Source organism: Lemur catta, chromosome 12, assembly GCF_020740605.2.
Source record: "Lemur catta isolate mLemCat1 chromosome 12, mLemCat1.pri, whole genome shotgun sequence".
Taxonomy (NCBI): Eukaryota; Metazoa; Chordata; class Mammalia; order Primates; family Lemuridae; genus Lemur; species Lemur catta.
The window spans coordinates 23,617,245-23,638,868 of NC_059139.1; the positions used below are offsets into that span (position 1 = coordinate 23,617,245).

General features: G+C 34.3%; 1 protein-coding gene across 5 annotated transcripts in view; it reads left to right on the plus strand.

The window, feature by feature from the left end:
• Positions 1-16,801, plus strand: part of NIPBL (NIPBL cohesin loading factor) — a 185,999-nt gene extending 169,198 nt beyond the window's left edge. For 4 of the 5 annotated variants that reach the window (XM_045566302.1, XM_045566303.1, XM_045566305.1 and 1 more), the window contains 9 exons: positions 1,485-1,658; positions 2,069-2,259; positions 4,772-4,879; positions 5,361-5,561; positions 9,683-9,829; positions 11,483-11,757; positions 13,272-13,446; positions 15,080-15,268; positions 15,823-16,801. In XM_045566302.1, the coding sequence (XP_045422258.1) occupies positions 1,485-1,658; positions 2,069-2,259; positions 4,772-4,879; positions 5,361-5,561; positions 9,683-9,829; positions 11,483-11,757; positions 13,272-13,446; positions 15,080-15,268; positions 15,823-16,188 (1,826 nt within the window). In that variant the 3' untranslated portion in view covers positions 16,189-16,801. Of the gene's footprint in view, positions 1-1,484; positions 1,659-2,068; positions 2,260-4,771; positions 4,880-5,360; positions 5,562-9,682; positions 9,830-11,482; positions 11,758-13,271; positions 13,447-15,079; positions 15,310-15,822 lie in introns of all 5 variants that reach the window. The other variant, XM_045566304.1, reaches the window with a different exon arrangement.
• Positions 16,802-21,624: the final 4,823 nt, after the last annotated feature.

Here is a 21,624-nt window from a genome sequence, read left to right on the forward strand (position 1 = left end):
CATGTATAGATTATTCTTCTGGTCATTATTACCTAAACAATATAATATAACAACTATTTGCATAGCATTTACATTGTATTGGGTATTGTAAGTAATCCAGAGATGATTTAAAGTATACAGGAGGATGTGCATAGGCTATATGCAAATACTACATCATTTTATGTAGGGACTTGAGCATTCACAGATTTTTGTATCCCCAGGAGGTCCTGGAATCAATCCCCGACAGATACCGAGGGATGACTCTATATGTACAGCTAAGATTAATAATTTATTTGGAAATTTTATTTTGTTAGCATTATCAAGGTTTATAATTTAATTGATATGCATGGGGAGTTGTTTGTATTACAGTCTATGGAATAAAAATGAGTAATAACAGATTCTAAGTTGCCCAAATCTCATTAAATCATGTTTATGATGTCTCTAAATAAATTTAAATCTTATTACCTTATTCTTCCTCCATCCCTTTCAGAAAATTACTTAGAGCACATATAGTAAAAAATCAGATGTCATTTAAGCCAATGTGTACCTTTAAATATTCAGTCTAGGCATAAGTAATATGGAGTCACAAAACTAATAGTGTTACAGCTAATTCAGAGAATAAATAAATGAAGTTTAACTTAAAGAAGCAGCACTATCCAGGAAATAGTGCCTCTATACCAGTTAATAAAACACATCTTGCCTGGGCCATAGTTATCCTGAGGGACCTTGGGCTAGTTATCTGATCACCCTGTACTTTGTTTGTTGTTTGGTGTCAGTAATACTTGCTATCATCAGAGATGTTCATTTTTTCTCAAATAAGGGAGCATTATATTCAAATAAGCATGGATAATAATGTTATATTGCTATTTATTAACCAGCGGTTATAGAATTCAGCATTGTGGCCTTACTATAATGCCATGTGAGAAAGAAATGGAAGAAATTTTTGGCTCTGGTTTTAGAATTATTCTGTTTCATTAAGTGAATATATTTTAGTATTTTTTTTAAAAATAATGTCAATGTAGCACCTTCTGCTAGGGATCTGAAAAATGTTTGCAGACATTACTTCTTAAATCCTAAAAACATCCCTTTGAGGTAGGTGGGTGGTAAATATTATTATCCCCATTTTACAGATGGAGAATTGAGGCACAAAGAGATTATGTGACTCACCTAAGGTCACCCTACAAGTCAGTGGTGGAGCCAGGAATAGAACCCAAGACTCCTGACTCCTAATCCACTCCCCTAGCCACTAGGCCCTGCTCCCTCCTCAAGGTTTCCTCTTGTGTGAAATTCTCCTTTGAAATGCAATTTCTTGTTTTTAATTGATGGGGAAAGAAGTACCTGCTCTAATACTTCTCTAGGTAAGGCCACTAGCATATTCTTCCAGTCATTTCAAGTTTTAATTTTTTGGAATTAGGAGCTCTTTATATAATTATTAACATTTTCATTTAGTGTTATATTTAATTTTAATATGAATATATGAAGAGATTTTTTTTCCTCTTCCTTAGGATTTGCCTTTATTCAGCATCCAAGTCTAATGTTCGAGCAAGAAGTAAAGAATCTATATAATAATATTTTGTCTGATAAGAACTCCTCAGTAAATTTAAAAATACAAGTGTTAAAAAACCTCCAGACCTACCTACAAGAAGAGGATACACGTATGCAGCAGGCAGATAGAGACTGTAAGTGAAAATATATTTTTAAATTTCACAGTACAGCTGTAGTTATGCTACTGTAAAATTCGTGTCTTTAAACCAAATATCTAAATTTCCTTTTCTGTTGAAAGAATTGTATATGAGTCCTTATGGTGAGGTCCATAGCTAGGCTTTAGAGTATTCTTAAACTCCCTAAAATAGTTGTGAAATTTTATATGTCTGTAAACATTAACATATTTTGAGGCAGGAGAGGGATTATAGTTCTCATCAGGTTCTAAGGGGCCTCTGACAGACAAAAAAAAAAAATATTAAGAAACATTGAGGTAGAATACTAGCTACAATATTTTGTGGTTTTGGCTGTGGCCTAATTTGGGAATATGTAATAAAGTTAATATACATGCTCTTGATACATGTTTATCATTTGCTTCCTTTTGTAGGGAAGAAAGTTGCAAAACAGGAAGACTTAAAAGAAATGGGTGATGTTTCCTCAGGGATGAGTAGTTCCATCATGCAGCTTTACCTCAAACAGGTGCTTGAGGCGTTTTTTCACACCCAGTCAAGTGTACGCCATTTTGCCCTAAATGTCATTGCATTGACTCTAAATCAAGGTCTTATTCATCCAGTTCAGGTAAGCATATTTTATACCAGCAGCACTTACTGTCATAGTCAGATTAGTTGTCATTTGAAGACACTGTGATTAAAGAATAAGTAGTTCTTTATTCCTCTTAATGTTTAATCTTCTTTGTCCTAATCTCTTAAAAATCTAAGTTTTATACAGTCTCTTAGGTTATCATTACTGTAAAATACTATACATTCATAATAATGTGTCTATTAGGCAGACTTTCAGTTTTGGTAGAACATGCACTCAAATTATTTTTCTAAGTAGAGGTGATAGATTTGTTTTAATTCATATTTACTTTTATCTCTAAGAACTAGCAATATATGTCAAGAGGGCTAACCAGGTTTAAGTGTATAATCTGATTAACAATGTGGAGTTTTAGTTCACAAAAAATAAATTATGTAATCTGAGCTCAGTTTTTTTGTCTTTAAGTTGAAGGTAATATCAACTACCCAATACTTCACAGCACTGATGTAAGAACAAAATAGTATAATAAAGACATATATTCGTATTACTGAAGATTGGCAGCCAATGCTGATGTATCAGTATACCACCATCTGATGGTCAGGAGAGTGCCATAGGCTACAAAAGTGAATTTATTAAATAACCAAGGACTATACTCTCCAAGATTTTTATTTTGGCTATATTTCATGGAACTTATAAAAAAATATGCTGTATTTAAATATGCTGTGGTCTTCCTTGTGTCCCGAAACAAAGCACATTAATGAATATTTAGCCTGTTCTTCATGACTCTGGTGATCATCATCAAGATCACTTATTATAATGTACAACAGTATGTTCAGACTCTCACCTTTCTGAAATACTTAGGAATCTTTCTTGGTGCTTTTTATTATATATGCTTTTTTTAACTTCTTTCCAGATTTTATACTTATAAAGAAATTGCAAAAGTGATACAATGAATTCCTTTTTATTCTTCACCTATATTCATAATTTGTTAGCATTTTGCCATGTTTGCTTTATCTCTTTCTATACACCTACTTTTTTCTGAATCATTTGATAGTAAGTTTCAGATATTATGATTCTTTACCTCTGAACACTTCAGCGTGTATTTTCTTCCCCCCTCAAACCCCAAGACAGAGTCTCGCTGTGTCGCCTGGGCTAGAGTGCAGTGCAACCTCATTCTCCTGGGCTCCAGTGATTCTCTGCCTCAGCTTCCCTAGTAGCCAGGACTGCAGGCACATGCCACCATGCCTGGCTAATTTTTTTTCTGTTTTTATAGAGACAGTGTCTCGCTCTTGCTCAGGCTGGTCTCGAACACCTGACCTCAAGCAATCCTCCCACCTCAGCCTCCCAGAAGTGTTAGGATTACAGGCATGAGCTACTGCGGCCAGCCTTCAGCATGTATTTTCTAAAACAAGGACATAATAAAACTATACAAAAACATAATATAATCATTAAATTTAGAAAGTTTAAAATTGATACGATATTATCTAACATACAGTCCATTTTCAGATTTTGCTAGTTAAGCCAATAGTGTTCTCTATAGACTTTTTTGTTTCCTGATGGACTTAATGCATGATCATTCATTTTATTTAGTGCCATGTCTATATTTTAAAGTTGTATTATGTTTATTATTGTTTTTTTCTGGCCTTCTTACTGCTCTTTGATTCAGATTCATTTAACATAGCAGTGGTGTTTCTTTTCTTTTTCTTTCTTTTTTTTTTTTTTTGAGACAGAGTCTCACTCTGTTGCCCAGGGCTAGAGTGCTGTGGCGTCAGCCTAGCTCACAGCAACCTCAAACTCTTGGGCTCAAGTGATCCTCCTGCCTCAGCCTCCCGAGTAGCTGGGACTACAGGCATGCGCCACCATGCCCAGCTAATTTTTTCTCTATATATATTTTTTAGCTGTCCAAATCATTTCTTTCTATTTTTAGTAGAGACGGGGTCTCGCTCTTGCTCAGGCTGGTCTCGAACTCCTGACCTTGAGCAATCCTCCTGCCTCGGCCTCCTAGAGTGCTAGGATTACAGGCATGAGCCACTGTGCCCGGCCACCAGTGGTGTTTCTTAACTTTAGAAATACAATGAATATGGCTGCTACCAACTATCTGATCCTTGAAGCCACATCTGAAATCAACTTTGTGAAAAAAAATTATATTTTCCTAGCTTTGAGTATGGAAAACAAATTGCTATTTGCCATGTATTATCTTTATAAAGCAAATTCAGTCAAACTTGAAAAATTATTGGTTTATACATTTGTAGTATGTATCATAATCTTAATAGATATTGTTAGTATGGGAATACTTTTTTAAAAACTCTAAATTTACATTGAAATTCTTTAAATTTTACCATATCAGTATTTTTGCTGCTGCTCCGGTGCTTTCTTGCTTTAAATTAAATCTAAAGATTTATCAGTTTTAAAAGAACACTGAAACATAGCCTTTACAGGAAAGCCTATACGGTTAAATTCATATATTCCACATATACAAGTTTGACATATGTCAAGATACATTTAAAGCTTTAACTAGTGTGATATCTTATAAATCTTTTATTTTTATTTCCAGTGTGTGCCATATTTAATTGCTATGGGCACAGACCCAGAACCTGCTATGCGGAACAAGGCTGATCAGCAGCTTGTGGAAATAGACAAAAAATATGCTGGATTCATTCATGTATGTATTTTAAAATTGTATAACCTAAATTTAAACATCTTTTTTTAGTAAACCATGTCTTTGAAAATGTCTTGCTCATATTCATTAGAATAAAATGTTTTGCTTAGTACTTATCTTCTAAACATGCAACTAAGTTTGTCCTCTGAACTGTTTATTCTAGTTTAAAATTAACTCTAAAGGTTGGCCTAGAAGTGACAGTCCAGCAAGCACAATGGATTAAAAATCAGGAAGCATGGGTTGTAGACTCTATTGTGTGATCTTGGCAGCAGCAATTCTGCCGGACCTCAAATTTTTCTTCTATAAAATGAGGGTGTTATAATAGATGATCTCTAATGTTTCTTCTAGCACTTCATTGTATGATTTTATTATTTTAAATAAGAAAACTAAATAAAGAAGTGAGCCTCAGAATGTAATGTTCAATGTATATCTTTAATTTGACTCTTAATTTCCCTGACAAAAATGAGGGTTTTATTGATTTCAGATGAAAGCAGTGGCTGGTATGAAGATGTCTTACCAGGTACAACAGGCAATCAACACGTGCCTAAAAGATCCTGTAAGGGGTTTCAGACAAGACGAGTCCTCTAGTGCTTTGTGTTCACATCTTTACTCCATGATCCGTGGAAACCGCCAACACAGACGAGCGTTTCTTATTTCTTTACTCAACCTCTTTGATGACACAGCAGTAAGCATACAAACTTATTGTTTTAAGAAAATAAATGTTCTAGAAATATTGTGGCTAAAAGTCACCATTTTTTAAATATTACAATTTTAGTATGTGATAGTGACTTTATTAAATGTTTCCTTAATCCACTAAGTTATTTACAAGGTATGTAGTCAAAATTGAAGAGGAAATTTTACATGGGAATGAATAGAAGGAATAAAGTATTATCATGCTGCCATACTGAGTATCTTATAAACCTGATAGCAGTTCCTGTAAGCCTATCTTTAAATAAGGACATCACTAAACTATCACTTAAATAAATAAATACAATGAACTTCTGTCATTTTCTGTACAACTCAAATATTGTAAGAGAATAATAGGTTTTTGGCTGCTGAGATCCCTTGTTGTTCACCTTGGCTTCTTTAATGAAGAGCCTGCTTTGTCTACAGTAGTCCCTTCTTATCCTCGAGGATATGTTCTAAGACACCCCACCCCCCGCCCCAGTGGATGCTTGAAACCATAGATAGGACAGAACCCTATATATACAGTCATGTGCCGCTTAACAACGGGAATACGTTCTGAGAAATACATAGATGATTCTGTCATTGTGCAAACATCATAGAGTATACTTACACAAACCTAGATGGTATAGCCTACTGTACACCTAGGCCATATGGTATAGCCTGTTGCTTCTTGGTTACAAACCTGTATGGTATGTTACTGTACTGAATACTGTAGGTAGTTGTAACAGTGATAAATATTTGTGTAGCTAAACATAGAAAATATACATTAAAAATATGATACTATAATCTCATGGGACCACTGTTGTATATATGATTTATTGTTGACCAAAACACCGTTATGCAACACATGACTGTACTGTTTTTTTCTATACATACATGACTATGATCAAGTTTATTTTATAAATTAGTCATAGTAAGAGATTAACAATAATAAAATAGAACACTTGTAATAATGCACTATAATAAAAGTTATGTGAATGTGGTGTCTCTTGCTCTCTCGCTCTCTCTGAAAATACCTTACTGTACTATACTCGCCTATCTTTGGACCACGATTGATCATGGATAACTGCAACTGCAGAAAGGGAAACCATGAAGAAGGGGGAGCTACTGTAATTACAGTTTTGACACTTCTTGCTGTTGTACAAGTTGCATTGGCCAGGACCATAAGCCAAGAAAACAGCGTTCTTTTTTTTAAGTTTACCTTTTAATTTATGTATTCTTTTGGCACCTGCTGTGTGTCAGCCATTGTGCTAAGAGGTTAGACATAGAATAGTAAAGACAGATGTATTATCGGCCCACATAAAACTTACAGATGAGTCTATGTGTATAGCAGCTTTAAAAAGAATAGATATTTTTTTATTTTAATTACTTGTTAGCTTGATACCAGATTTTCATAACAAAGCAAAATTATAATTACCAGAGTATAGATAACTCATTATACCTCTTTAAGTACTACATGAAATGTTTAGACGTATGAACTAGCAAATAAATATTACATCTATTTCAGAAATGCCCAGAATATGGCCGGGCATGGTGGCTCACACCTATAATCCTAGCACTCTAGGAGGCTGCAGCCGGGGAGGAGCACTTGAGTTTGAGACCAGCCTGTGAAAGAACAAGACCCCATCTCTACTAAAGAAAAATAGAAAAAATAATTAGCCCAGGCAACCAAAAATGGAAAAAATTAGCCAGATGTGGTGATATGTAACTATAGTCCCAGCTACTCTGGAGGCTGAGGCAGGAGAATTGTTTGAGCCCAGCAGTTTGAGGTTGCTTTGCTGTGAGCTAGGCTGACGCCACGGCATTCTGGCCCAGGTGACAGAGTGAGAGACCGTCTCAAAAAAAAAAAATGCCTAATGCTCATAATATAATTTATCATCATCATATCATGATCATTATTAAGCTTGCATTGTATGTAGGACACTATGCTAAGTGTACAAAATGGTATCATGTAGTGATCTTGCACTCAGAGGATTTTACTTCAAGTTGTAGGGATAGGGCCCAAAATAAAGAAAATAAATGGTGATTAAGGTTACTGTATCCTGAGTACCTCATGGTTTATGTTGATGGTATTGCTCTAGTCTTTGTCTCTCTCCTGAGCTTCATTCCTGTGTGGTTTCACTGCCTGTTCTATGTCACCAAGTGGATATTTTATCATCTCAGCGTATGAAATTCTAAACTGGAAATCTAGCTCTCATAATGTAGTGCTTTCTTCTGACTGTCTCCAACAAAGGAAGTCAGAAGACGAACAAATCACTGAAGGCCTAGAAGTATTAGATGAGAGGGAGCAACTGTATAAAGTAGGAGGGAGGAAGATGTACCAGGCAGAGGTAAAAAATGTGAATAAAAATACAAAAATAAGAATGTGTGGGAAATAATGAATAGATTGTTATTTGACTGAGGCAGAAAGATCATATTGAGGCTTAGTATATAGAAGATCCTGTAAATGATGGAAAACCATTGAAAGTGTTTGAATAAAATGATGAGGACAGGTATCAAAGAGCATTTCAGGAGTGTGAATTTCTCAGCATTGTGTTCGTACTGATGTTGATGCATGATGATGACAGTAGGGGGAAAAAGAATGGATAGTACAAAAGGAGAAATGGTGTTAGGAAGGAATAAATTAAATGAGACTCTGTGAGAAGAATAGTTCAAGGATAACGGGAATATTTTTATCCTGAGCACTTGAGAGAATAATGGGACTGTTGCTAAACACAGGTTGAAAAGGAGTTGGCTTGAGAAGGACATAGAAGGGGAATAAAGAGCTAGGAAGAGAAAACTAAGGAACAAGAAGATTTCAGGAAGAAAAGTGTGGATAATAGTGTCAGATGCTACTGAGAAGTCAAGCAGAATAAAAAGTGAAAAATAGGGTGGTGGGATGATTGGTGAACTTGGTGAGGGACAAAAGCAGATTTTAATTTAAGAGTAGTGGGGAAGACATGGGAGGAGGAGTCTACTCTTTGAGGAAGTTTGAATTTGAAAGAAAAGAGCAATTAGGACTTTTATGACTAAAGTTGAAGAATTTCAGAGTTTTGAAAAGGTTTGTTCAGTTTTATCAGGAAAAAGTACATGTATATGAATTACAGTGTTAAAACTAATAGATGAGGTAGGGTTCTCTGCATTTTTCAACTGTAACATGTAGGTGTTGATGCATATTTTAAAATAAATAGAGTGAGAGTAATATTATAAATAGCAAGTTTACTCCATCTGTCGTATGGGATTTTTGTTGTTGCTACTGCTACTGTTAGGTTTTATGTTGTTTGGATGGGTAGATGGTAGGAGGGAATGTTTTTTGGTTGCTATTTTTTCTTTCTTTACCTTTTTTTTTTTTTTGACCTATAAATGTTCAGTGCCTTTCTGTTTATATTCTGTGTGATCATGAAATGCTGAAAGTCTCTGTTTAAGTTATTTTTTCTTTAAAGCAAACAACTAGTACTAACCGTAATTTTTCTCTTAAATTTTGCCTACCTCAGAGTTTTTATAATGTGAACCTGGTTGCACTGTCAAAACAACTCTGACATTCTAAATTACATATACAGAGGAAACTGACAAATGTTTTATGAGTACATGAATTTTGCATTTTTTTTAAACCCATGTATTAGTACTATAATTGCTACTTACTTTTGAGGGTGGAATAGTAACTGTGTAACTGATCTCCATATGGGCTAAACTGTTACAAGCACAATGACATAATTATGAACTCATGTATACTTTCTGATGTGGTATGGATTTATCATAAAGATTCCATATACTCTGTAAGAAAACTTCAAGGAATTTCACTTGGGTGCATTGAAAAATTTCATCTCTTCTCTCTTGAGGTAGCATGGTGTAAGTCATTATAAAATCTCCTAAAATGGGTATAAGATTATTTTATGAAATCCATTTCTCTTCCCCTTGCTCCCTTTTTCTTGTGCCTGTCTCCCTCTACCTCTTCCCCTTCCTCATCTCTCTTTTTCTCTTCCTTCCCCCTTGCTTTCTGTCTCTGTCTTTTTCTATCTCTGTCTCTTTCTAACATTAAATGAGGTGAAATTACCCTGTAATATTTTTTTCTAAAAAAGCTTTTTGATTGGGTTTCTAGATTATCCACTAAACGTATGTACCTTTTTTTTAAATTTACAGAAAACAGAAGTGACTATGCTCTTGTACATAGCAGACAATCTAGCCTGTTTTCCATACCAGACACAGGAAGAGCCATTGTTTATAATGCATCATATAGACATTACACTCTCAGTTTCTGGTAGTAACCTACTGCAGTCATTCAAGGAGGTAAGTTACACACATTACTATTCTTAATGTATCTGTCAAAGTGCAGGTATGCTATTTTCAATGTTTTGTTTTTCATTCTTTTCACAGGTATATAAAATCTTTCTAAATGAACTTATTGAAATCTTGGGCAGTACTTGAATTGGGAGATGAAGTGGGTTACCATTTTATTTCTGTTCAGAAAGATCTAAAGCCATTCCACTTCTTGATTATTTAGGGTACATTTTTTATACATATGTGGGTTGTGTTCTATTGATAAGCCATCCCACTTCTTTATTTCTCTCACTTTATGCTCTGACCTTAAGTGTTCCGTGTCCATTCACATATCCATCTAAAGCCCATTTTAAAAGCACCTTGCTATTCTGTAAATCTTGTAATGCTGTAGATCCCAACATTACACATGAAAACATAGAGATGGAGATGATTAGATAGCTTATTTACAAGGAAACAAAAAATTTGGTCTTTTTATCCTTCAATAACAGCATAATAATGGAGTTGGCATATCGTGTGCCCAAAATCTTTACTAAATTTCTTGTTATAAATCTTATGTATTTTCTGTCATGGTTTTTAAGAGAAAATGTAATTGGTTTAATTATAAAAGTGCCCTGGTGTACTAACAGAGTGAGTGGTGCTAACATAGTGAGTGCTCAGTAAATTCTTTACAAATTGAGTGGAGTAGTCTCATGTGCCTGATAATACAAGTAGATCTCATTTTATAAAATTGCAGGGCTCAAAACTCAGGCTTGTCAAACTAGTAAATCAGGGAAATTATTTTAGATACCTCCTAAGGGCTGGAATTATAGAGGTATCTAAATCCTTATTACTTAAAGTGTGGACCACAGACCAGCAGCACCAGACTCACTGGAGAGCTTGTCAGAGCTGCAAGAACCGCAGGTTCCACCCCAGAGCTGCTGAAACAAAGTCTGCATTTTTAACAAAATTCCTAGAATATTAACATACACATTAAAGTTTGAGAAGTTAATAATTTTCCAGGAACTTTAGTCATCATATTCTCTTATTTTATGTCACTTACTGTTGTGAATATACTTGTAAATGTTTGTCCTATTTTATCTAACAGTTAGTTTTGAATAATTGCTTTTGTAATTTGGTTCCCCCCTATACTTGCTTAACCTCAGTTGACTTTGTTTCTTTCTAAAAGCTAACGTCTTCGTAAAGTACAAAGAAATACAATTTAAGTACTCAAGGAAAGTTGCGTATTATCTTGCTGAAAAGTTCTTGAAAGGGAGAGTTTGATAGAAGCTAGGGATGTTCAAGTTATATTCTCATTTAAATTGTAATTACTGCTTTTTCTCTATAATAGCTTCTATGTACCAAATTGATACTTTGATAACTAATTTATCTTTTATTACTATCCTTATAAGAAAATAGTTTCCCTTTGAATGATATTTCAGAAGGATTTTTTTGAAGGGAATGGTTACAGAGGAGGGAGGAGTGGGTATTATATATGATTTTATTTAGTCTTGGAATCTAATTTTTCCCACAAGGATTACATCTCCAGTTGTTTGTAGAAAATCAAGAGGTTTATAAAATAATAGTTTAAGAAAGCTTTTTGAAGCCGTTGAATGGAGCATGCTTGTATTTGTTAGTGGTATTTTGTTTTTATTGTTTCTCAAACAGAATAATTTTCTTTTTCAGTCTATGGTAAAGGACAAAAGGAAAGAAAGAAAATCGTCACCTAATAAGGAAAATGAGTCAAGTGAAAGTGAAGAAGAAGTTTCTAGGCCTCGGAAATCACGGAAACGTGTAGATTCAGATTCAGATTCAGATTCAGAAGACGATATAAATTCAGTGATGAAATGTTTACCAGAAAATTCAGCTCCTTTAATTGAATTTGCAAATGTCTCCCAGGGTATTTTATTGCTTCTGATGTTAAAACAACATTTGAAGAATCTCTGTGGATTTTCTGATAGGTAAGGTTATATAACAGAGAAAAAACTGCTCAAATAATAAAGAAATATGAAATAGTCAGGTGCAGTGGCTCATGCCTGTAATCCTAGCACTTTGGGAGGCCAAGGCAGAAGGATTGCTTGAGGATGATAGTTCAAGACCAGCCTGAGCAAGAGTAAGACCCTGTCTCTACAAAAAATAGAAAAATTAGCCGGGCGTGGTGGTACGTGCCCGTAGTTCCACCTACTTAGAGGGCCAAGACAGGAGCATTGCTTGAGCTCAGGAGTTTGAGGTTGCAGTGAGCAATGACACCACTGCACTCTAGCCCAGGTGACAGAGCAAAACCCTGTCTCAAAAAAAAAGAAATATGAAACTCAAGTCTGATTGCATGCTTACTTTAATATTAGAAATATTTCTTTTTTAAAAGGGAGTTTTTTTCCTTTTTGTTGCTATATAGTTTTTCTTTTATGTGATATATTCCATAATTTATCCATTCTCTTATTGAACAAGGGAGAAAAAATATATTTCTTTACTTGGTGACAGTGTATTACAAATGAAAGGATTTATTTTGTTGATTTCCTTAAAAAGGCCTTATTAGAGAATCAGGCTAACTTTGAAATAGATTACAAATTTAAAAGAGATATGAAATAATAGTTGTATACCAACTAGGCTGAGCTCTAACAGAACCCAGAACCCAAATAGTCTTTAAAGTACTCTATAAAGTAAGAGATAGAAAAAATATTGATTGTTGAGGGCACCTGTAATTTTATTCACCATTAGTCATTAAAGGTATCTTTTTTCTGCCTCTACCTATGGAATTTTAGTGGTTTTTCATATTCATTGAAACCTTAGATTAGAAATTACAGAGTCATGTGTTAAGAGGGGACAGATAATGAGAGTACAGTGGACCTGGACAGTGGCTAACTGGAAAGAGTATGTTTCATGTAAATAGGTTATTTCATGTCATTTAAGTGGAGCTTTCTCAGGTTTCTATAGCTTGTTGCCACAGAAGAAAGTGAGTACTATACGGCTGGAGCTCCCACTTTTTCAGAGATACTAGAAATCCATATTTTATGAGGAATATCTTGAATATTAAATATTGGCAGCTAATTAAAAATAACTGGCTGGGCGTGGTAGCTTGTGCCTGTAATCCTAGCACTTTGGAAGGCTGAAGCAGGAGGATCACTTGAGACCTGGAGTTCAAGATCAAAATAACTTAAAACCTTGTAAGGTCTGGGAGCAATGTAAGGAGTTGGAAAGAGTTTTAAGCAGGGTTGCTAATAATCTGAAACAGTTTTATAAACAGTCAGTCTGGCTGCTGTATGGAGAATAAATAGGTGGGAGGTTCAAAAAGTAGAAGGTAAACCATTTAGGTGGTACTAAGCTGCCCTACAATCACTATCAGGGTATTACAAAATAAACGTGAGAAACTAATTTTATTAAAATGATACTTCTTACCTACTTAATTTCTCCAAACATGTTGCTTGTATAGATTGAGATTTCTTTTTAAGTTGTTGGTTTTGTTTTCCCAAAACAGTAAAATTCAGAAATACTCTCCATCTGAATCTGCAAAAGTATATGATAAAGCGATAAACCGAAAAACAGGAGTTCATTTTCATCCAAAACAAACACTGGACTTCCTGCGGAGTGATATGGCTAATTCCAAAATCACTGAAGATGTGAAGAGGAGTATAGTAAAACAGTATCTAGATGTAAGTAGTAAAACCAAAAGTATTTCTTTCTCCTAAGGACTTTTTTGAAAAGTAAATTTGGGGTATGGGGGAGAAGGCTAGCCACCTCCTTTACAGTACATGTAAACTTTATGAACTATCAAGGTTAGTTTTCTCTATGTGGTTTTAATGAGTTCCTTTAAGCTTGCCTTTCCCATTTTACCCACTGCATCATAATCTTTTCTCAAGAAACAATAGCCCACTAATAATTTTATTTTAGCAAAAGTGAAAGATTATAGGAAAATATATGTGTGTGTATTATAGTCAACTCCTGGTATCCTCAGGGGATTGGTTCCAGAACCCCCACAGATAACCAAAATCCTATTATATGAAAGGGCATAATATTTGCCCATAACCTATGCACATCCTCCAATACACTTGTAAATCATCTCCAGATTACTTATAATACCTAGTACAATGTAAATGCTATGTAAATGGTTGTTATAGCACATTGGTTTTCATTTGTATTATTTCTTATTGTTTTTTCCTCCAAATATTTTTGATCCATGGTGGGTTGAATCCGCAGATGTGGAACCCATGGATAGGGAGGGCTGACTGTATTTTTAATCCACATGGTTTATAGTTCATAAAAGGTAAAACTGAACAGTAATCCTCTTACCCTGTTTGGCCTATCTTTTATATACTTAACAAGTATGTGAGTATGTATGTAAAAATGTGCTTTTAAAACATCTTTAAGAATTGGAAAATTTATAGAGTCAGAAAATAGAATAGAGGTTACCCTGGGGAAGGGATGAATGAGGAGTTATTATTTAAATGGTATAGAGTTTCTGTTTTCAGTGATGAAAAGCTCTGGAAATGGTTAGTGGTAATGGTTGTACAACATTGTGAATATACTTAATGCCAATGAATCGTGTACTTAAAAATGGTTAAAATGGTAAATTTTGTTAATGTACATTTTATCACAATAAAATAATTTTTTAAATATTTTTTAAATATCTGTGGAGGGCTCTCCTCAAAAGTAAAAATAAAGTTTTATATTTTAATCTACTTAAAGCAAGTAGCTGAACATAAATATAGTTTTTTGGACCAAGAGTGAAATCTGCACAATGGTTTTCATATTATTCCTAGACTTTGCAAACATTATACTCTGAATTAGAAAAATATTTTAGTTCTTACTTACAATTCTTAAACACCCTTTGCTTTCTCTTGTATCCTCTTATCTCACCAGAGAGCAAAGAGGGCAGAGAACTAAAAGATGTCTGTCAGTGATTATTATCACCTGGTTGCTTGATGACTTAGACCAAGGATCAGTAAATTATGGCTTATGGGCCAAATCTAGCCCATTGGCTGTTTTTGTAAACAAGATAAAGTTTTATTGAAACATATATGCCCATTCATTTTTGTATTGTATGGCTATTTTCATATTACAGTAGCAGAGTTAAGTAACTGTGACAGAGACTGTGTGGCCTGCAAAGCCCAAAATATTTCCTATTTGGCCTTTTATAGAAAATGTTTACCAGCCCCTGACTTGGACAATAACTAAGGCATATTTCACCCACACCAAACAACTGCCATAGAAAACATTTAGGAATTTAATAGTCTTGCTTGAAATATTTACTTAAAACTCTGAATTAGTATCTTTTTTTTTTTGTAGTTCAAACTTCTCATGGAACATCTGGACCCTGATGAAGAAGAAGAAGAAGGGGAGGTGTCAGCTAGCACAAATGCTCGGAACAAAGCAATTACCTCGCTGCTTGGAGGAGGCAGCCCTAAAAATAATACAGCAGCAGAAACAGAAGATGATGAAAGTGATGGGGAGGATAGAGGAGGAGGCACTTCAGGGGTGAGGCGGAGGAGGAGTCAACGTATTTCGCAGCGTATTACGTAAAATGATTTTTATGTGCTTATATATGTCAGTCTATTAAATGTACACCAAGTAATGTAATACTTATAAGAGAAAACATTTTGTAGATAGAGATTCTCTACTTAACCATTTATACATCCTTTTGTAGAAAGTTTAACATAAAAGACAATAAAAAAAACAGAAATGAGATTTATCCAACATAAAGGGTTATTAATTTTTCTTTGAATTGTATTAATGCGTGTTATCCTTTTTATTGTTGCTAAGTTTTATGTAGCTTTATGGTTCATATGTATATATAATTTTATATATCAATAAGAGTAAAGACACGGGTACAAATTAAGAGTTATATGGTTTTACAAGTATATGTTAACCCCTTGGCGCTGGCGGTCACGGTGCGTCTCATTGCCGGCAATGGAAGTGTGCCGGGAAATCCCAGCTCCCGGCGTCAAGGGATTAAAAGCAATAAAAACAATAATTTCACTAAAATTCTTTTGTGTAACACTTGGTCTTTTTTCCCCCTCCCAATGTTTTAGTCATTGAGAAGGTCAAAACGAAATTCAGACTCTACGGAGTTGGCAGCACAGATGAATGAAAGTGTTGACGTCATGGATGTCATCGCTATTTGCTGTCCAAAGTACAAAGATCGACCACAAATTGCAAGAGTAGTACAGAAAACCAGCAATGGCTTCAGTGTTCAGTGGATGGCAGGCTCCTACAGTGGCTCCTGGACTGAGGCTAAGCGCCGTGATGGCCGCAAACTGGTGCCTTGGGTAGACACTATTAAAGAGTCAGACATTATTTACAAAAAAATTGCTCTAACAAGTGCTAATAAGCTGACAAATAAAGTTGTTCAGACTTTAAGATCCCTGTATGCCGCCAAGGATGGGACTTCCAGCTAATGAATTTGTACATGCAGCCAAATTTACAGGAATTTTTTTAAAAGGCAGAAAAACTTGAAATATCAACATTCTGGCAAAAAAAAAAAATCAGTTTTATGAAGAGTAAGAGTGGAACCTGGGATGCAGGAACAAAAGAAGGAAATGTTGGGCAAACATTTTTGTGGGAGCTCCCTTCGCTGTTGTGCAGCAGAAACAGATTCTCAGTTCATTTTTACTCCCACTGTATTATAGTTTAACAAAAATTGTTTATATCTTGGAAAAAAAAACTTTCTGTTTAAAAAAATAAACAAGTGAATGTTGGAAATTAGTCTGTTAATGTTCTTAATAAAGTGTTCTTGGAGTTTAACCTAGCAGCGGATGGCTTTCTTTAGCTTAGCCCAGTTTCCAGGGAAGCATTGTTTTTCCAGGCTGTAAAATGGCAGAATCTCCTGGATATATAATTTATTCTGTTGAAAAAAAAAGCATGCAGTATCTATGACCTATCTGCAGAAGGAGTTTTTGTAAATGTAGATTTTGATGTATTAGGTCACCCTGAAAACAATACAAGAAAAGGGATCCCCAGGCAATCTGGTGGAGCGAATACTGCAATAAATTTTTTTACTTCTCTTTGTTACTTGTCTGTTTCCATTTGAATTTCTTATTGTAAAAAACCTGTTTAAATCCATTTATATTATTTTGCAGTCTTTATGTAAATTTATTATATCACTGGTTTTCAAAGCAAAACATAAAATATTGTTTATACAGTTTGTATAGGCTGACTTCTGAATAATTGGTATCTATTATTTTCATTCCCATAAGAGGGTGTAAACAGTTAACTCCAGGGTTTTATTGTATCCTGCAATATTTAGTATTAACTATATATGATTTAGCACTGTGCCAAACACATTTTCCAGAGTACATTTTGATATAAAAAGAAACTATAGTTTATTCCTTGTATGCTTCAATTTCTTTCTGGTGATGTCATGATGGTGATATTTTTTTAAAACTTGGGTAAAGTTAACAATCCTGCTATTTTGGAAAACCAGCATTTCTCTTAGTTAAAATGATGTCGTGTTATTTTAGAAATAGAGTTGAATATGACACTTCATAATTACATTCACAACATTTTTCACAAATTATTTTTTAATGCTGAAAAGAATAATTTACTTATTATGTTTATTCATTTTCTATTCCAAAAGTTTTGTCATACATTTTTTGGGAAAAGTTATTCATACATTAGTTACTACAATTATAATATATTGACTAAATTGGGAGGGAGATGTTTAATCACTTGATTTTCATAGTTGACACTCAGAAAAATAGTAATGTCTAAAATTTACAGTGGATAAGGTCTGTTTTAAGTTTAATTCTTTTTTAAAATGTGTACTTACTTTTAAATCACCTCAAAAAATTGACCTCTAGAATTCTGTTTTATGAAATTGGCAAATAAATGAAGGTATTCAATTTGCGAGGAAGAGTGACATTGCCACAAAATACCTTTTTGTGACACCTATTAAACCACTATGAAAATAACTTCAGGATCTACTTCCTATGTGGAATTCTTTCAGAATGCTTTCTTGAAGGAAATATGTTCTCACTCTTCATTTTCTTCCCCTTAATTGCATATTTCTTTTTCTATTTTACTGTGAATTCTTGGGGACAAAACTAGGGTTTTTTTTTTTTCTGTTTTAGTTTATTTGTTTATATCAACAAAGGATTTGAGGTAGCTTATGAAAATAATAATATACCAATAAGAGTTAGAGGAAATATAAGAATATATATAACATCCAGCCCAGAGATTATTAAAAAATAGAGATGTGAGTAAAAAAGCCAATTTTTAGTGCTGTGTACCTGGCAATGCATGCTGTCATTTAATCTCACAAACACTCGTTAGGTTACATATTTTATCCTTATTTTGTAGATAAGGAAAACAGGCTTGGAAGGATTCAGTAATTTGTTAATAAACATCATAATAGGGACTTAAACCTGGAATTGGAGTAATTGTGTCTCACTAGGCTAGTTGAACATCAAGCATTAAGGGAGATGACCCTTACTGAAAGTAAACTAGTTCCTGAAGTACCATACTTGGGACCCTATATAAAGTAAGCTTTAGGAAATAGATGTATAGTAGTAAGACTTCTGTTGCCTCAGTTGGTCATAGATGAATTGCTGTGGATGCCCTTCATTGGAAATCTAGGAATTTTAGAAATTAAGTTTTAGGATTTTTCATATATTCTAAGCTTCAATATTTTATCTGTTAATATAAGCCAAATGTTGATATGACATATAAGCCTTAACTCTTACACAAACCAAAGTTTTCCAAAAATTGGCAATTTCTCAGATGATTTTTTAGGTCTTAACACTAAAATAAGTTAAGGCCTTGGCAGTCAAATATACAAAATCAAACCTTTCAAGTATATCAGGGATTCACAAAAGTTCAGTCTTAATCTACAGTTTGTTGACTTCCTGTATATTAACTAATCTTGCCATGTTTATTGACTTGTATTGAAGAGAAGATATATTTGAAGTACCTCTTTTTAAATATATTAATGTGAAATTTTAGCCTTTCCTTGCTGAAATTGTTTATTTTAAAGAATAGCTAGTTTTATAAGATATCCATACCAAAATACACATGACAGAAAATTCAGTGATCTCTAGAATTTTCTAGAATTCAGTAATCTGTAATAGAAGAAATGCTGAGCTTTTAAAGAAAAATACTCTGTTGATTTGTTGAGTGTTTGAATTGTTAGCAGGTAACTAAAGTACACAGGCAATTTTTGATGGCTGTAGTCTGTTTCATGAAGACAGGTAAGTCAAGCTGATTTCTGTCTAATATGGATTTCATGATCAGCAAGCAAATTTATCATATTTTCATTTAGAAAGTGAACTTAACAAAGGAAGTATGTGATTCTCACTCTCCCACACACCACTTTTAGTTGCACAAAAACTTACCCTGGTCACTACCCCAATGTCCATGCAGTCTGCATCTTTGGAACTATTGATATAGATCCTAAACTGGAATAAGATTACATATGCAAATATAAAACCCAGCAGATTACTCACGTGAAATCATGATGTAATTTGAAACACTTTAACAATAATTTTTGCTCCATAAAAATCCTACTTGTTTGAACCTTTTGCTGTTTGCCTTGCTCAATTTAAAACTCATTTGTTTTATTCCCTAGCTAATTTTTGTCATAGGGAGCATATTACTTATTACAAATTATTTTACTAATTTTATTTAAGTTTTTTCTAAATATACCATTGTCGTATTGGTTCTATTTAAGAAACAATTAAATGGAAATTTGGTATGATAGGTCCCTGGCCAAATTCCAGTTTGTATAGTCTAAGTGATCCTAAAATTCCTGTGTGTTTTGCATGACAATATGGGTAACTACCACCAACCCACCCTTGATTTTTAAGAACCCTATTTTATATGGCTTCATTGCTCAGAGCAGTGTGCACACCACAATTATTTTTCTTTTCAGAATTCTTTTAATTATTTTAACTTTTTGTTATGTTTGGGAAGCCCCATTTTCCCTTCACTCAGTTTCAATCATGAATTTCTGACCAAATTTGTATGAGCTGTACTGCATATATTCTCCTTCTCTGTATTTTTTTTAAACAAATCCCAAACATCATCGTATTTCAACTATATAAATGTTACCTTTAAATATTAATATTTCCTTGATACCAAATATCCAGTAAGTGTTCAAATTCATAATTTCTCATAAATGTCATCTATTTTTAGGTCTTATTCTATAGATTTCTTCATCTTTTTTTCTTGGAAATGTTTTATGATGAAACTGAATTGTTTTTTCCTTGGGTTCTTAAAAAAATAACTGATTCTAAATAGAAAGTCTGCAGTTATTTTCTTGGTTTTAATCTTTTCCTTACTTGAATTTATTGTAGGTTTGAGAGATACTGGATCTCTTCCAAATTCATAAGTATTGATGCTTGAGCCTGCATAACTAGAACAGAGATACCATAACAAAAATAATGAAGTAAGGAGGTAGGTCCACTTTTCAGAAAGATGGTGATAAGGGGTGGGAAACCTGCGGCCTTGGGGCCACATATGGCCTTCTCGATCCTTGAATGTGGCCTTTTGACTGAAACTAAATTTTACAGAACAAATCCCTTTATTAAAAGTTTGGATTCAGTTGAGGGGCCACACTTGGGGATCTGGAGGGCCACATGTGGCCTTGAGGCCACAGGTTCCCTAATCCTTTGAATTTCTGCAAATGTCATGAATGCAATAGAAGGCAGAGAAAGTAAGGAAATGGAAGTTTAACAAAATGCCAGAGGATGCATCCAAATTCCTTTGTTGGTCACTAATTTTGGGGGGGTATATACTACCTGCAATAAGTGGACTACAGGCTATGATTATTTTTATCATATAGCTTAGAGAGTATTATAGTTTTTGTTGAATGGAATTTTGCATCTACCTTTTTCCTTGTGACTTTTTTCCAGTCATTATTATTTAATTTCAGTCACACAGAAATTTGGAAATGAAAAGTTATTTTATGTTACTTCATCAAATATAGTGTCCTCACCGTTTGCATTGGCCTTTCTTCTGCTAAGTAAGAAATGGAAGTCCGGGCACAGTGGCTCACACCTGTAATCCTAGCACTCTGGGAGGCTGAGTTGGGTGGATCGTTTGAGCTCAGGAGTTCGAGACCAGCCTGAGCAAGAACGAGACCCTGTCTCTACTAAAAATAGAAAGAAATTATATGGACAGCTAAAAATATATATAGAAAAATTAGCCAGGCATGGTGGCGCGTACCTATAGTCCCAGCTACTCCGGAGGCCGAGGCAGAAGGATTGCTTGAGCCCAGGTGTTTGAGGTTGTTGTGAGCTAGGCTGACGCCACAGCACTCTAGCCCGGGCAACAGTGAGACTCTGTCTCAAAAAAAAAAAAAAAGAAAAGAAAAAGAAATGTCAGTCTAAGTTTGTTCTGATTATAACTTGCCTGGAATTGTAATTTTGGCTTAACCTTATTAGAGTTAGACCCTGGAACAAAGAACAGAAAAAGTCATTATGATCTAAGTTTGTCATAAAACTTAAACCATTAATGGATGTCCACATTCCATAGTTTAAAAAATATTTATAGAATCATACAATATGAGAGATCTGAGAAATCATTTAATCCAGATGTTTTTAGCCACTTTGGAATTCATGAATCCTTTTGAGAATCTAATGAAAACCATGAAATCTCTCCTTAGAAAATGGGATAAATTCATATCCAGAATGGGGCATACAATTTCAAGGGGTTCTTGTTCACCCCTACCCACTTCTGTGTGAACTGTCTTGGGAATTCATGAACTACCACAGGTTTAGAAATTCTGTTCTAATCTTCTTTTTAAGAGGCTGAAATTGAGGTTCAAAGAAGTGAACTGATACCTTCAAGCTGCAAAGCCACCTAGTACCAGAGTCAAGAGCAGCCCTGGGCTTTTATCT